This window comes from Neophocaena asiaeorientalis, unplaced genomic scaffold (assembly GCF_003031525.2).
Source record: "Neophocaena asiaeorientalis asiaeorientalis breed wild unplaced genomic scaffold, Neophocaena_asiaeorientalis_V1.1 scaffold30, whole genome shotgun sequence".
In the NCBI taxonomy this organism is placed as follows: Eukaryota; Metazoa; Chordata; class Mammalia; order Artiodactyla; family Phocoenidae; genus Neophocaena; species Neophocaena asiaeorientalis.
In genome coordinates, this window is record NW_020174923.1 from 9,524,691 (window position 1) to 9,541,113 (window position 16,423).

At 47.9% G+C, this 16,423-nt stretch overlaps 1 protein-coding gene across 1 annotated transcript in view; it reads right to left on the reverse strand.

Moving 5' to 3' along the window:
* Window positions 1-16,411, reverse strand: part of CYTH1 (cytohesin 1) — a 77,047-nt gene extending 60,636 nt beyond the window's left edge. The window contains exon 1 of the mRNA XM_024761251.1: window positions 16,294-16,411. Within this exon, the coding sequence (XP_024617019.1) occupies window positions 16,294-16,315 (22 nt within the window). The 5' untranslated portion in view covers window positions 16,316-16,411. The remainder of the gene's footprint in view (window positions 1-16,293) is intronic.
* Between the last annotated feature and the right edge of the window lie 12 nt (window positions 16,412-16,423).

The window sequence follows — 16,423 nt, forward strand, 5'->3', positions numbered from 1 at the left end:
GAAAAAAATATTTAAAAGTTACATCAAAAAACGAATGATTAAAAAACAATTCAGGGCTTCCCTGGTGGCGCAGTGGTTGAGAGTCCGCCTGCCGACGCAGGGGACATGGGTTCGTGCCCCGGTCCGGGAAGATCCCACGTGCCGCGGAGCAGCTGGGCCCGTGAGCCATGGCCGCTGAGCCTGCGCGTCCGGAGCCTGTGCTCTGCAACGCAACGGGAGAGGCCACAACAGTGAGAGGCCCCGTACCGCAAAAACAAAACAAAACAAAAAAACAATTCAATGTTTGGAAGGATAAATTAACAAATATCATCATATACTAGTGTGAAATGTAAACGTAAATGTGACAGAACTTTCTGGAAAATCACTTGACAGTACATATCAAGAGACTAAAAAAAGTTTTTAGTCACTGACCCAGTGATTCCACTTACAGGAATCTAGCCTAAGAAAAGAATCAGAAATGTGGGCAAAGTTTTACCAACAATGATGTTACAGGGCTATTTGCTACAGGAACAGAGAGGAAACTTCTAAATGACCAACAAGAGAGGACAGTTAATCAAATCGGGGCGCCACCACATTCCACTGCATTCGGCATAGGCAGGCCACCATAGGGCCCCAGCATCCCCACACGTCTTTTGTCACATCTGGTTGGTCAAGGAGACCGCAGCATGACCTGCTGGCTCCCAGGGGAGTGCTGGCTTGTCTGCTGCTTGCTGTGGAAGGTGCTAAGCCCTGGGGCCCTGGTCCCTCGGCGGCAGACCAACCCAATTCAAGCGTGCCCATCGTCTGGGCTCATCCCATCACCCTGTGGGACTTGGTGTAGGGGAAGCAGCAGCCCCAGCCTGGGTTCCGGTGTCTGCTGGGCTCCACGTGATAAACTGTCTGGTTCTGACCCAGTGAGGCCTGCCACCTACCTCCAGCCCCTCCTTTGGACTCTTGCTTTTCCCGCTGTCCTCTATGAGGATGGGGTCCTTCCCTGGCAGATGCCACCAAAAAAATCATCCATATATAAATTTTAATGGCACAGAAAAACACTTATGTTTTTTTTTAAAAAGCTACGAAACATTCCACAGAGTGACTGGAACTAGTTTTTAAGCTTTTTGGTGTTGTTGTTGCTAATAAGATCCAGACATATAACCCCCAAGCTTCAGTTTATCTAGTAATTCCAAATTTCTCCTTATCAAATCTTACACTCCACATTTCCGCAGCTGTTTTATGTAAATTACTTTCACATGCACTCTCTTATTTGACCTTGCAACAACCCTGCAAGGCAGGTAGGAAAGATACCACTGTCTACACTTTGCAGGGGTCGTGGGGATGCTAAGTGACTTGCCCAAGATCACAGGGCCATTAGAGACAGTACCAGACCCAGAAGCCAGGCCAGACTACACGTGCAGTGCTCTTCCTACCATACCATTCATGCCTGCTCAGCACTATATAACCAGACTGCTAAAATGTGATAAATGGAGTGGATGTCCTCCCCTTTCTCTCTGCTAATCCACTTCCCTTCAAGGTGGGAACTTTTCTGAGCAGCTGCTCTGTTTTCTATTTCATTGATTTCTGCTCTTTTATATTCTCTGTCCTTCTGCTTGCTTTGATTTCATTTTCTCCTTTTGGCTAGTCTCTTAAGATGGAAGCTGAGGTTTAAGCTTATTTTTTAAATCCTACATTTTCCAAAAAGGACTTAAGGTCGGTGGACATGTAGGAATATGCATGAAAGAAAACTATACCAAAACGTTCACGGTGATGAGTCCATGGGAGTTCGTTACACTCTTCCCTGCACTTTTGCATGTGTTTGAAATTTTCCATCATGTTAACTTTTCAAAGCTCGCCCAAAGTGCTAAAGAGGGCATATACAATTACAGCCAGCCTATCCACCAACAACCCCTGAGGAGAGGCTGAGAGCTCCTCCGAAGACGCTCTGGCAGGTGACTGCGGGCCTCGGCCCTTCCACAGGCCTCGTGTGCCTGGCAATCCACGTCCCAAGTGGGACATGGGAAGGCTCTTTTCAGGTCACTTCCTCTGCTGTGCAGATCAGGGCTCCAGGATGGCGCCTACCCAGGGGCTGCCCAGCAACTGAGCAACAGGGAAAGTGTCTTCTAAAAGGAGCAAAACTAAAACCACACAGACACTTGGGGAAGCTGAAGTGGGGAGGCATATAAACTTGGTGGCTATAATAAAGGAGTTTAAAAAAAAAACCCAAGCTTGGTTATTTTTTGCTCCTTTGATCTGCTGAGCCTCTTCTTACAAACCTCTGCTTGAAAGTTCAAAATCCTCTAAGGGGAATTCTGAATGGCCTAAAGCAAAACCACATCAATTAGATGGTTACCTTGGAAAAATGCATTTAACACTCAGCCAACCCTTCCTACAATCCTTGACACAAATCCTCACACCATCATTTCAAACAAACACAGGAAATAAAGGGAACCATCTCTAATGCAAGCCAGGGCCAAGCAACGTGACCCCGAAGAGAGCAGCGCAAGCTTCCTGAGAGTGGGTCTTCTACATCCTCGAATTTAGGCTCTTTGAAAATATGTGTGTATGTGTGTGTACATATGTATGTATGTATGTATGTATTCATTCGTTCCTGGATCCTACCCTGGAGGGTCCCGGTTCATTAGCTATGGCTAGAGTGGGGCCCCAGAGTAAACTGCCTTTTAAACTGACACAGGCGATTCTGTAGATTAGCCAGGCGTGGACACACCATTCTAACCCCTATTTACTAGATTACCAACTCAGATGGGCAGGTTAAACAGACTATTGATACTTTTGTAATTTCAGCCTGAGTCCCGCAGCAATGCAGGAGCACACATCCTGGCTCACGCGGTCTCTACGTGCGCGATCCCCCGACTTTTGCGTTCAAACGGTCCCAAACTTATTTTCTCCAAGCGGCAAATCTCCAATCACAATTCAGTCTCACAGAGACTGTTTTCTTCAGTTCTGTGGCTCCAGGCAAGAATCGGGGGATGTGTAACCTATTTTTGTGTGGAAATCAACTGACCTTGGGGATAGCACAGAGAACTAAAACCGTGCAAACTTCCTAGAGCCTAGAAACCCCTTTAAAAGTCAAAAGTGACTTTTAACTACATGCTTGTCTCTATCAATTGTGTTTTTACCATAAGGATGTTACTTTCATAATTTTTTTAAAGTAGAAGTTTAAATTCCTCTTATGAAAACGCTATATGTACACATGTTTATATGTTTAAGAAAATGAGAGATAACAGCAAGATCAGAAAAGGGAAAGGACAGTAGTATTTAGCCAAAAATTCAGTTTTGTATCCTTGAAATCCATTCAGGGTGGAAATCAAACCAGATGAGCCTTTAACACGAATTTGTGAAAGAGTAATCACACCTAGCCTGCTTCCTCTACACGGATGCCCATCAAGTGACGTGAGGAAAAAAGGCAGATGACTGGGAAAATAATCACCGAACAATGTCATGTCAATATATTCCTCTAGAATAATGAACTCCTTTTTCCTATCAAGCTCCATCGTTCTGGGATGTTTCCATTACCTGAAACCAAAAAAAAAATTCTCTTTGCTACCAAGGTTAAGTACAAAAACATTCCTAAGGACGGGCAGCAACAACACAGCCTCTGACTGGAGACCTTCTCTGTTCCGGCAATTTGATGACAAACAGGGCTGCTGAGGAGCAGAACAGGACATACAGGTCAGAGTCTGTTGCTGCTCTGCATGTGTGCTGAATGAGGAACGCTCTTCTAGGACAAGAAATGCTTTACAAAACTAGAAAAAGCCTACACAATGCTGTAGTCCTTCCTATTCACGTGGAACATCTCCTCAAGAAGAAACAGGTCCCTCCTCATGAGAAACAGCCTAGGAACAAAAGCGCTAGGGTGATGTGGTCTGCAGAACACGGCCCCCAGAGATGTCCTGACCCTAGTCCCTGGACCATGTGGATCTGGTAAATTCCACGGCAAAGGGGAATTAAGGTTGCAGATGGAATTAAGGTTGCTAATCAGCTGATCTAGAGATGGAGAGATTATCCTGGATTACCTGGGTGGGCACAACGTGATCACAAGAGGGCTTAAAGGTGGAAGTGGGGCAAAGTCAGCATCAGAGTGATGAGGTATGAGAAAGACTTGATCAGTCATTGGTGGTTTTGAGGATGTAATGAGAGAAATAAAACAAAACAAAACAGGTGTAATAGGGCCACGAGCCAAGGGATGCAGGCGGCTTCTGAAGGGTGGAAAAAGCAAGGACATGGAGGCTCCCCTAGAGCTTCCAGAAGGAACAGAGCTGACACCTTGATTTTAGCCCTGAGACCCATTCCAGACTTGTGACCCACCCCCAGAACAATAAAGTAAATTTGTGTTGTTTTACGCCACTAAATTCACGATGATCTGTTACAAGAGCCGTAAGAAACTAACAGAGTGAAGCCACGTCTTTCCTCTCTCTACGGCGCTGAGGGCACGTCCAGAAAAGATCCAGGTCAAAGCAGCATCCTATCAACATGCCCAGTTGCTTTCCTGATTTTTTTAATCCCGAAAATTTTTAATCCTTGTCAAGATACATACATTTGTCTAATACCTTAATACTTCCTAAACTAAAGTGGACTCACACCAGAAATCACCTTACTGTAGGTTACGTCAGCCCTCTTAAAGAATTTCTTCGTCTCACTCATCTTTCAGGAATAGAATAATCATATGTTTTGTCCAAACATCCCTTTTTTAAGATTTGTACTGAGATCTCTGCACGCATAGAAAGCGTCCCCATGACGCTTGCAGCAAGCCAGCAGTGTGGAACCGCCTAACTGGTTATACCACAACCAGCTGCAGCAAGAACCAAGCCCCCAAATAAACCACAAAACACAGAAGAATGAAAAAGGACAGAGCACGTGTGAGATAAGAGGGTTAAGTTCTAATTTCAACAACAACTTGCAAGTTTACAGGAGCAATTTCAATGACCTTAGTTTCCACATCAAAACTAGATAGGCGAGAGAGAGTGTGGACTCAACAATTCCGTCAACAAACTCAGAGTCTGCAGTGTACCGGGCCCAGTCTTAGGCACCTGGGTTGTGTCTGGTAACAGAAGATGAAGATTCCTGTCTCCGTGGAGCTTCCATTTCAGCTGGAGAAGACCAGCCACATGTAATAAACGTAATTGGTAGCGGGCAATGAGCGCCTAGGGAAGGGGGTGGGAGTCAAGCAGAGTTGGGGGGCAGAGGCGTGCAGTGCAGGCTGCTTAATTAACTGCACGCAGATCTGGGTAAGCCTCCCTGGGAGGAAGGGAACCTAAACCAAGGCTGGTAAGTGAGGGGACTGATCACGAGGATGTCCGGGTGGGAAGCATCCCGGCAGGCAGTGGGCCGAGTGGAAAGGGCAGAGGTGTAGAGGTCTTCAAGGGCCTCCCTGGAGACCATGGCCCAGAAGGTGTGCCTCCAGGGCTAGACCACAAAGGCTAGGGCAGAATCTCTGTTTCTCTGAGAATATTGTAAACCCACAAAATAATCTTTCAATTCCAACCCTGCAATCTTTTCAGAAATTCACTTCCTCCATGCTTTGTCTGGACACTGGGGGAAATCACTGGAAGTGTTTGTCAAAGTTACTGAATCAGCTGAAGAAGTCACCCTTGCCCACCACCGGTAAATCACCATGAAGGAGGAGAGCCACTCCAGGGAGGAAGCGTGCCTAACGCGGCTAAGGTGACCACGAGGTCTGGGACTCTGAGACGACAGCCCAGGGTGCTCAGGAGCTGCTTCAGTCCCACTTTATTGTTGGGTGTCATCCTGACACAAGAGTGATGGTCCAGGGGAGGTGAGACTTAGGAGGCGAAAAGCAAGAGGCATGAGAATGAGGACGCTGGGGTCCTGGGCTGCCTGGGTGTCCTGAACCACAGCCCTCTCGCAGGCGCTCCCGCAGCTGGGCTAAGAGCAGTCCAACGACCAAAGGCTGGTTTCAAAAACTCCTGCAAACACTGTCATAAATCAGCACGCTCACTTGGGAATCTAGGCCCCAAGAGTCTTTTTGAGGCTGCAAAGCTGAAGTCCTGCTCCAGAATCCTCGGTGACCCCTCTAGGCGACTGTCGTACGGACGAGGCCCTGACAGGAGGCACAAACTACGGAGTTAGAGCAGCAGTGGCGGAGGGGGGGTGATGCTGGAAGGTACTATCATTCCCCTGAAGAAATACCGTGCCACCACAGCAGTCTCCTGTCTCACTGTTGGGTTTCCTCTCTCAACAGGCTCTTTATTATTTTTTTTTTTGAACTTTATTTATTTTTTTATACAGCAGGTTCTTATTAGTTACCTATTTTACACATATTAGTGTATATATGTCAATCCCGATCTCTCAATTCATCCCACCCCCACCAGCTCCCACCCCCACAGGCTCTTCTATTTCGTCCTAACGGGTGAAAGGTGAGAAGCCACACCAGGAGGCGCCTGGAAATGGCTGAGAGGCCAGCTTCGGGACAGACCTGCAGGAGGCAGGACTCCTGTATTAACCTTCACCTGGTTACCTGGGCTTCGCATATAAACTCTGGCTGCCCAACCATAGGACGTGTCTGGCTCCAGGGGACCCTCAAAGGCCAGAAGCGTGACTCCTGTCGCCACACCAGCCCCCATTTACCAGAGGCCCCAGGAAGCCAACACAACCCAACAGACTAGGAGAAAGAAACAGGCTTTACTGTATGATCTGCCTAACCCCTCAAATCTCAACCCTAAAATTAACAATGGGCTCTTTCAATATACATCTGTTTAATAACCTGCAACATAGGTTTTAACCAAAAAAGTAACCAAAGTGTATCAAGACATGGAACTCATGGAATTGGAACTCCTAATTCCAGGAGAAAAACAGAAAGTTTGGGAAGTTTATAAAAAGTATACAAGGCATGTATACCTTTTACATGTATAAGCATGTAACAGTGAAGAGAGGGGTGTGAAATAATAGGAAACAGGGATGAGCAGGCTATTTGCAGCAACATGGATGGACCCAGAGATGATCAGACTAAGTGAAGTCACAGACAGACAAAGACAAATGTCATATGATGTCACTTATATGTAGAACCTAAAAAATAATACAAATGAGCTTATTTACAAAACAGAAAGAGACTCACAGAAAACTAACGTATGGTTACCAAAGGGGAAAGTGGGGGCAGGGATAAATGAGGAGTTTTTGATTAACAGATACACACTACTATAAATAAAACAGATAAACAACAAGGACCTACAGTACAGCACAGGGAACTATATTCAATATCTTATAATAAGCTATGATGGAAAAGAAGCTGAAAAAGAATATATATGTTTGCATAAATGAATCACTTTGCTGTATACTGAAACTAACACAACACTGTAAATCAACTATACTAAAATTCAAAAGAAAAAAAAAAAGAACAAGCAGGCCGGCAGCAGAAGTGGTGAGCACACAGACTCTGCAGTCTGAGAAATCTGGTTCCAGTGCCAACTCTGCCACTCATCAGCCAGGTCACCTTTTATAAATAAATCTCTTAACCTTTCTATCTTGTCACCTGTTAAGAGGGCGCGGCCACTGTTCCTCCCACCCAGGATTACTGTGAGGACTAAATAAGAATGTACAAAAGACATTCAGCAGTGAACTTAGTGCACAGTTAACTGCTGCTACAAAAATAGTTATAGTGGTAACACATGCTCTGCAATGCTCCCACCTCATTTCATCCCAAAGTTAGGTGGTTTACTCAAAAGTGTATCTCACCCAAAACACACTGAAAACTAGAACCCTCCAGGCTCCCACAGCATTTGTTTATATCTTCATCAGAGCATCTGTCATATGTTCTTCATTGAAATGTTTCAATTCATCAACCCCCCTACACTGTGAGCTTCTTGAAAACAGGGCCCGTATTTTAAAATTCTTCATAGCCTCGGCATCAAGCAAATGCCCCAACACAAAGAAGATAATGAAAATGGGATGAATAGATGGATAGATGATGGACAGCCGGGAAATAATTTAGGAGGCAAGAAAGACAAAGGAGTAGAGTATTTTTTCAAGCCTGAGTAACTGGGGTGATAAGTAAATGGGGATAAAAGTTAAAAAAAAAAAAGGGGGGGGAGGAGGAGTCTGGAGAGGAGAGTAGAAGGGAGAGAGGCAGAAGGTCACCTTCCGGTGCTGAATTTGAGATGATGGAATACCCAGGGGGAAATGTCAAGCAGGCAGCTGAAAATGCAAGAATACAGCTAAAAATCAAAACACTCTCTTAATTTCAATCATTAGGGCTGTTGGAAAAAGTATTTCAGGGAAGCAGAGATCATCAGAGAAAGTAACTTAAGCTAAAAAGGCTGCAAACACACGCAGTCCGGCAGCTGCTGTGTGTAAAAGCCTCAACAGACAAAATGAAATACGAGCCCCACCCTACACGGGGCTCACAGCACATGGTCTGCGAGAACCTCAATCCAAGACTGGTTCAGAGGAGTCTTCAAAAAAGAGTCTATACACAGTCTCAAGTGTCCCCAAATTTAAAACAAAAGCCTCTCCATTCTGCATTGCCTTCTAGCTGCTGCCCCCTCTCTGTTCATTTCATCTAGTTTCTTAAAAGAGTTCTATGTATACATATATAGAACTGCACAGTCTCCTTTTCGGGCTGCTTCCTCTGCCCAGCCCTTCAACGGTGGCACGCCCAAGATGAAGTCCCTGGACCTCTTCTCAGTCAGCACGTCACATCACCCCTTCCCTGCTTCCACTCCCACTCGTGTGTTGGTAATTCCCTGAGCTCCAGTTCCTAATCCAGCTGCCTAAACAGACCTCCCCCCGTGGAGGGCCCGTACGAACCTCACGACTCCACTCAGTGTGTCCTCACCTGAGCTCCTGCGTTCAACTCTGCACACTCAGGCTAGACACTCTCTAAGTGGTCGGTCTCCCCGAGACTCATCCTGTTTCCTTATCGTCCTTCAAAGCTCTGTCCCTCCCAAACTCTGGCAACCAAATCCTATCAATTTCAACCAAATCCTTACTCAGTCTCGTGCTTGTTCCCCCCTTCCTCCCACCCCTACTGCCTTAACTCAGGCCCCATCCTCTACCCCGCCCGGATGCCTGCAATAGCTCCCAAAGGGGCTCCACGCTGCCCAGCTGCACCACACCAGACAGGGGAATCTTTCCAAAATGCAAAATAATCACCTCGAAACAGGCCAGCCCAACCCCTCATGGCTCCTCGTGGCACAGAGAAGAAAGTCCTGGGTCCCAGGCAGGAGCCCTCAGGGCCCCCCCCGCCCTCCCCCCGGGCACACAGAACCATCTGCAGCTCCCCGCAGGAGCCGGTTACTCCATTCGCCTGGCCTCTGCTCAATCTCTCTGCCTGAAATGTATTTCTTTGCTATATCCACCTAGCTAGCACCAACTCAACTCAAAATCCAGCCCAAGTGTCAGCTCTTCCGTGAACTGTCCTCTGCCCAATCCGGTCCCACCCTGACCCCAGGTAGAACTGCTCTCCTCTGTGTGCCTGAGTTTTCCTGTACACCTGTCACGTCCACTCTAATACTCTCCTTCACAGCCTTCTTCCACGTCTGTCTCCTCCTTCTCGGCTCGAAGCATCTGTGACAGTAGGGGCTGCGTGGTGTGGTCACTAGTGCTTGTTGACTGAATAAGCCTTTATAAATTGTTCACAGAAACCAAGCCTGTTTCAGGACTACTGAAGGGGAAAGTTTTTTAATAGCATTAAACCAATTCCATCATTCATACCCAACTTTAATAATTGCAATATAGGCTGCAGGGGCTTCCCTGGTGGCGCAGTGGTTAAGAATCTGCCTGCCAATGCAGGAGACACGGGTTCGAGCCCTGCCGGGAAGATCCCACATGCTGCAGAGCAACTAAGCCCATGTGCCACAAGTACTGAGCCTGCGCTCAGAGCCCACGATCCACAACAACTGAGCCCGCGTGCCACAACTACTGAAGCCCGTGCACCTAGAGCCCGTGCTCCGCAACAAGAGAAGCCACCGCAATGAGAAGCCTGCGCACCGCAACAAAGAGTAGCCCCCGCTCGCCACAACTAGAGAAAGCCTGCGTGCAGCAACAAAGACCCAACACAGCCAAAAATAAATAAATACATAAATTTATTTTTTTAAAAAAAAACAATATAGACTGCAACAATGCCAGATAAAGGCATGCTTTTGAAATAGAAATGCCCTTTTTATTTTGGGCCATGCCATGCCACACGGCTTGTGGGATCTTAGTTTCCCAACCAGGGATGGAACCCAGGCCCCCAGCAGTGAGAGTGCAGAGTCCTAACTACTGGACTGCCAGGGAATTCCCATAGAAATCTTCTTGAAGACTCAAAAAAAAAAAAAAAAAAAAGTGGAAGACACAGAAAGCACTAGGCTAAGGAAGGTGACATCCTGACCCTCTCTAAAGCGGCCAGGCCTCACAGGAAGCAGCTCACAGCCATCTCACCACCACAAAAGCGGAAAGACGCAGCATCACAGCATCGCAGCATCTTGCATAATGAAGAATAACAAAAATCCCCTACACAGCCTTCACCCTATATTACATTTTTTTAGTCCATGGGAAGAGAGAAGGAAAACAACATTACCAGCAGTTTCAAAGCATGTAGGATTCACTTCTTGAAAATTTCTAAATAATTTTCCACCTCCTCCAGACCTCTATTATTGCAACTGAAACTGAGTGACAATAATTAGAGAGACAGTCAAGAGGCAGTGTGGCAATGGAGCAGACGGACAGGTTCGGGCAAAGTGCTTTTCTTTCAGAGCCCCCTGTCCACAACTTTTATCTTGGAGGGTGAGCAGGAAAGGGGTGAGGAGGGCTACAGGAGTGGAGACTCCACCAGCCACACGGCTCTCAGGCTCAAGCTTTCCGTCCTCTGCCTCATGTCTCTCTCATTCACTCACACACACACACACACACACACACACACACACACACGTCCCCACCCTCCTCCACCGCCAAGTAACCTCTATGTTTGCTCTCACATTGGAATAAGACGGCGCTCTCCTTCTACTTCTTACTGGAGAACTACCTAATCTTAAAGGCATGAAATACATAAGAAAAAACTATTTGGCAAGATGGTTTTTGACTAACACCCAGGACATTCAGAAAGGGGCAGGCTGGTATGAACCCTAAGATTCCACAGACTGAACCCAAACCAATAAAAGCCACTTAACTCGCAATTTCTCCCCTAAAGGAAACATTTTGTATCTGGCCAGAAGACAATATATGGGTTGAGAGATCTTCAATCTTTAAGACAAAAACTAAGGAAAGGTAAATAAGTGACTCTACAAATGGTCAAAATCTGACCCAAATCCCAATCAGAACAAATATATATTTTCCCCACGCTTAAAATATCAGAGTGAGAAAAATGTAAATCAGCTGATTTAACAGAGGCCTTAAAGAAGGAGTTAATCTCAGGTAAATAAATAAAGAAACCATCATCTCATGTGAATAGCCAGGTCATAATACACAAATATGCAAAAGAAATTTTTTTTAACCTAGCTAGTAATCAACAGATATAATGAGGTGCTATTTGTAACCATTAAATTAGTTTAAAAAAAAAGCTTTCATATGTTAATCCTCACCGGCGGCACATTTGCAGTGATACTGGAACACATACCCCGATACGTGGCTAAGAACAGGGTAGACCGATACAGCCCTTTTGGAAAGCAAATTGGCACCACGCATCAAGAATTCTCAAAATCGGGCTTCCCTGGCGGCGCAGTGGTTGAGAGTCCGCCTGCCGATGCAGGGGACGCGGGTTCGCGCCTCGGTCCGAGAAGATCCCACGTGCCGCGGAGCAGCTGGGCCCGTGAGCCATGGCCGCTGAGCCTGCGCGTCCGGAGCCTGTGCTCCGCAACGGGAGAGGCCACAGCGGTGAGAGGCTCGCGTACCGCAAAAAAAAAAAAAAGAATTCTCAAAATGTTTATATCCTCTGACATATTAATGTCACCCCTGGAAATCTACCCTAAAGACCACAAAATGTATAATTATGGTAACCTTATGTTCCAGATTTTCTAAGAAAGCCCTGACTTCATGTAATTGTATTCTTTTCAATTAACGCAAATCACTAAGAGTGGAACTACCCTGGAAACAATGAAAGTCATCAATATCATAGAAAAGTGAAGGAAACTGGTTTGGCACAGGGTCAATCAGCAAAGTGTTCTAGTTTCTGTTTGGGATGGAGGGTTGAAGACAAAAATTCAAGCTCAATGAATGTTAACTTTTGCCACATGGAGCCTGGTTCAATCTGTTATTCCCTCAACAGTTGCTGAGCTGCTTCTATTGGGTACCGGGCCCCAGGCTTGTTCTGGAGGCACAAAGACGAAACAGCAAATCTCTCTAGACGCCACGGGCTCCCACGCACCATCCTGCGGCAGCGCCCATGCGTGTCACTGCCCACACCTCACTTTAATCTTCTGAGGACGGCAGGTGTGCCTGGTTAAGATCAACATCTCCACTCTCTCAAGAGGCTTATTTCTTAAAGACCTCTTGTCCCTCGTGCTGCAGGATAGGGACCAGCCTGGAGCCTAATAAAAGCCGAGAGGAGTTAAGATCTGTGTTTGAGAAGTAAAAGCCTTGAACGGCCCGCTGAGTTTAACGATCTTAAGAACCCATGCTCAGAAATTTCATTATTTTGTCAGAGTCATCACCACTAACATTTCCGATGTTACTACTAGATGGACCCCGCCCATCTCTACCTCGCGACCTGTCCTAAGAGAGAGGCAGGCAAACACACAGGCAACCTCTGGAGCAGCAATTCCCAGAGTCAGAGCCGTCTGAGAACCGGATTAAAGCTAAAGACTCTCCAAAAACGCACATTCACAGAAACTCTCACATAGAATCTCAGAGGGGCCTGAAAGCCCATTAAGGGGCAGGTTGCAGGTTAAAAATGTCTGCTCAAGTTCAGAGGTCACAAAGAGGAACAGAGTCACTGAGTCTTTTCTTGGGCAGGGAACCCTATGAAGGCAAAAATACCTCTTCCTTTTGCAAATGAGAATTGTGACATCCAGGAAGTACAGTCATCTAATAAGAAGGTAAAATGACCGGAAAAAAACACCTCCCGATTATTTCACAGTGTTTAGAAAGAAGCTGCCGGGGGATAAAGACCAGCCAGCCACAGGCATTATGAACATCTTTCTTAAAGTGTCAGTTAAACATTCAGAAAACCCCTAATTCCACATTTTTCCAAAAAAAAAAAAAAGCAGCTTTGAAATGACTTTTGTTTACCCTTCCCCCCCACACACACAGGTCTTCAGAGTACAGCTTATCACACCACGCGTGTAGCCTGAACCACGCTGCACTGGTCTAGTGAGTTAAGACCCTCAGAATAAACAATTCAGGATCACGGGGAGTATACAGGAGAGAGGGCTGACAAACTCCGTGGTGTGGTCTCTGGGTCCGTAAAGGACACCAAAGAGTATGCAGTCAAGAAAGGCCCTCTGGGGCTTCCCTGGTGGCGCAGTGGTTGGGAGTCCGCCTGCCGATGCAGGGGACACGGGTTCGTGCCCCGGTCCGGGAAGATCCCACATGCCGCGGAGCGGCTGGGCCCGTGAGCCATGGCCGCTGAGCCTGCACGTCCGGAGCCTGTGCTCCGCAAACAGGAGAGGCCACAACAGTGAGAGGCCCGCGTACCGCAAAAAAAAAAAGAAAGGCCTTCTGGTGAGTTTTCGAAATTCTCTTTCACTGAACAGAGAAACTCTAAGACTAATTCTCTTTCTTTAGCTTATTATAAATGAGCTATGTTTCAAAGGTTTTTTATACCAAGGTGGCAGCTTGGAAATCATAACCCATTTCCCCAAAGATACAATGTTAAAAACAGTACTAGTGTCCCAGGCTGACTCATGAACTACCAGTGGCGGTTCTGAGGGAACCCCTGGACCTGGCATTCTATGTGCTTTATGAGTCCATAGCACGCACTTCCTTTTGAAATGTGGAATCTGAATAGTTGTCTTATCTTTTGAGGTAAATTCTCTGTAAAACCTAGGAGAGAAATGGACAGTTCTGGAGACTAAGGCAAACCCTTAAAGAACTGGGAGCCTTATTCTTCAAATGATCATCTTGAGCTATTAGGTACTTTTTGTGTGGTAAACCCTATGGGTGGGGAATCTTCTTTAAGTCAACATTTCTGGCTCCTCCAAAATACAAAGAACATGATTTTTTTTAATTGCATAAAGAGAAAGAAAGGAAGAACTTCTTCCTCATCTTTATGAGTGGTCAGCAGAATAACGGAGCCCAGAGATGTCCCTGTCCCAATCCCAGAACCTGCGAACATGTTACCCCTACATATGGCAAAAGGGGGATTACCACTGCAGAATCAAGGCTGCTGATCCTCATCCATATCCAGGTGGGTCCAATGGAACCACAGGGTCCTAATTAGAAGAGGCAGAGGTCAGAGAGAAATGAGAAGATGCTACCTGCTGGCTTTGAAGATGGAAGGTGGCCACCAGCCAAGGAATGTGGGCAGCCTTCAGAAGCTGGAAAAGGTAAGGAAACGAACGGACGTTCCCTTAGGACCTCCAGAAAGGAACACTGACCAGTAAACACCTTGATTTTAGCTCAGTGAGAGCAAATCTGGACTTCTGACCTCCAGAACTATAAGATAATAAATGTACGCTCTTTTGAGCCACCAAACTTGCACTAACCTGTCACAGCCACCACAGGAAACAAATATCCCCTGCTTCCATTCACCCCGTCCAAGCACAAATTCATGCCACTGGTGGCAAAGCAGTCACTGTGTTAAAAGCAACCAGACCAACAGCTTCCTGCCTCGCCCGGTGGGTAAGAACACCAGAAGAGGGCACAAAGAAAGCCTGGCAGAACACTGGGATCTGCAAGAGATTAAACAGCAAGAGAAGGCACAGCGGCAGGCAAAGCTGGAGAAGACTTCTCCCGGGTGGGCAGAAAGACAGAAGCCTGGAGGAGCCAGAAAATCCTTCGGGACCAGCCAGGAGGTGATTTGTTTTCAATCACAGAAGAAAAGCACACACTACTTTTACTTGGAAGGTAACAAGGGGACATCTGATGGGTACCCATCCCTCACATGCTCTGGACTTCAGGCCACAAGTGGTGGGCCTTCCCCTGTCCGCCACTCAGGGTTGTGGGTCATTAACCCACCTTTTCTGCGGTCAGTGGTTCCTCAATGACTTACTCATAAATAACAGAAAACCATAACAACATGCTTCACCCGTCTCCTTTTACCATACTCCATGACAAAGCTTGCTCGCTCAGAACTTAAGAAACAAACACCACCTATGTCAATTAGTCAATAAAGCAGGATTCGGTTCCCTTTAGCCACACAAGCATTTTTAACTGTGCTCTCTATATTCTGCTACCAAACCACAAAAGTTCACCACTTGTTCTATCTGCCATTCTTTCATCTCTCAGGAATAAAACGTTAAATTAACTGAAGCATTTCACAGAACCTTCTAAAACCCCGGCGATCTGAAGCTATTTGACGGAGGAATGCCCTGCCGATGGCCAACAGTTCCCAGGATAAGGTTAGCTGGTGGAGGATTTGGAAACTGGTAGTTTTGTCAAGTTTTCCCTGTCTGTGTGATGTGATGACTATGCCGCGTCTCTGTGCACAGATGAGAAAGCAAACTTGCGTTTCTCCGCGTCCCTCGGGCTTCACCCGCAGGCGCTTTGGACCAGCAGCCCGTTCACACGGAACGGCGGGCAGCGATCGTCAACCCGGGCCTTTGAGTGGACGTTGGCCGAGGTCCTGGTCCCGATGGCACCCCCTGGTCGCAGCCTGTCCACTTCGGGTTCGCTGCCTGTGTTTTCTCATTTTCGTTTCTGAACAAAGACATGGACCCGGGCACACAACTTGCCAACACCTAAGGGGCCGGAAACTACGGAGAATGCCCGGGGGGAACTTAAGCATTCGCGGGGGCCCGCGGCGGGGCTGTGGGGCGACCGGGCCTGCGCCGGACAGAGGCCCGCGACCCCCTCCCGAGACCCTGGCCCCGAATTCGCGGCCCCGAGACCCTCTCCTCGCGAAACCCGCCCGAGACCCCGGCCTCGAGACCCTCGCGCCGGAGACCCCCGCCCCGGAGCCCCAGGCCCTGAGACCCCAGTCCTACGAACCCGGCCCCAGAGACCCGAGCCCGGCGACCCCCGGCGCCGACCCCGGAGACATGGGCACTCCGACGCCGGCCTCTCAGCGCCCCTCAGCCTTCAGCCTCAGGGCCCCGGGTGACCCCTGCCCTGCGGAGGTCCCCGCCCGGCCCGGCCGCCCTAGGCTCGCGTCCGGCACCACAGTCCCCGGGAAACGCGAGCCGCCAGAGGCGCGGCAGGACGCCGGGCCGGAGAAGGGAGGAAGCGAGGGAGAGGGCGTCCGCCGGCCGGGCCGCGAGCCGTACTGACCGTAGCTGTCGTCCTCGTCCATGGTGCCGGCGCCGCGTTCCGCGCCGGGTTCGCCGCTCGCCCCTGGACCCTTAGCTCCTGGCCCTGCTCGCCCAGCGCGTCTCGGAGCCCCGCCCCCGGCTCCGCGCCC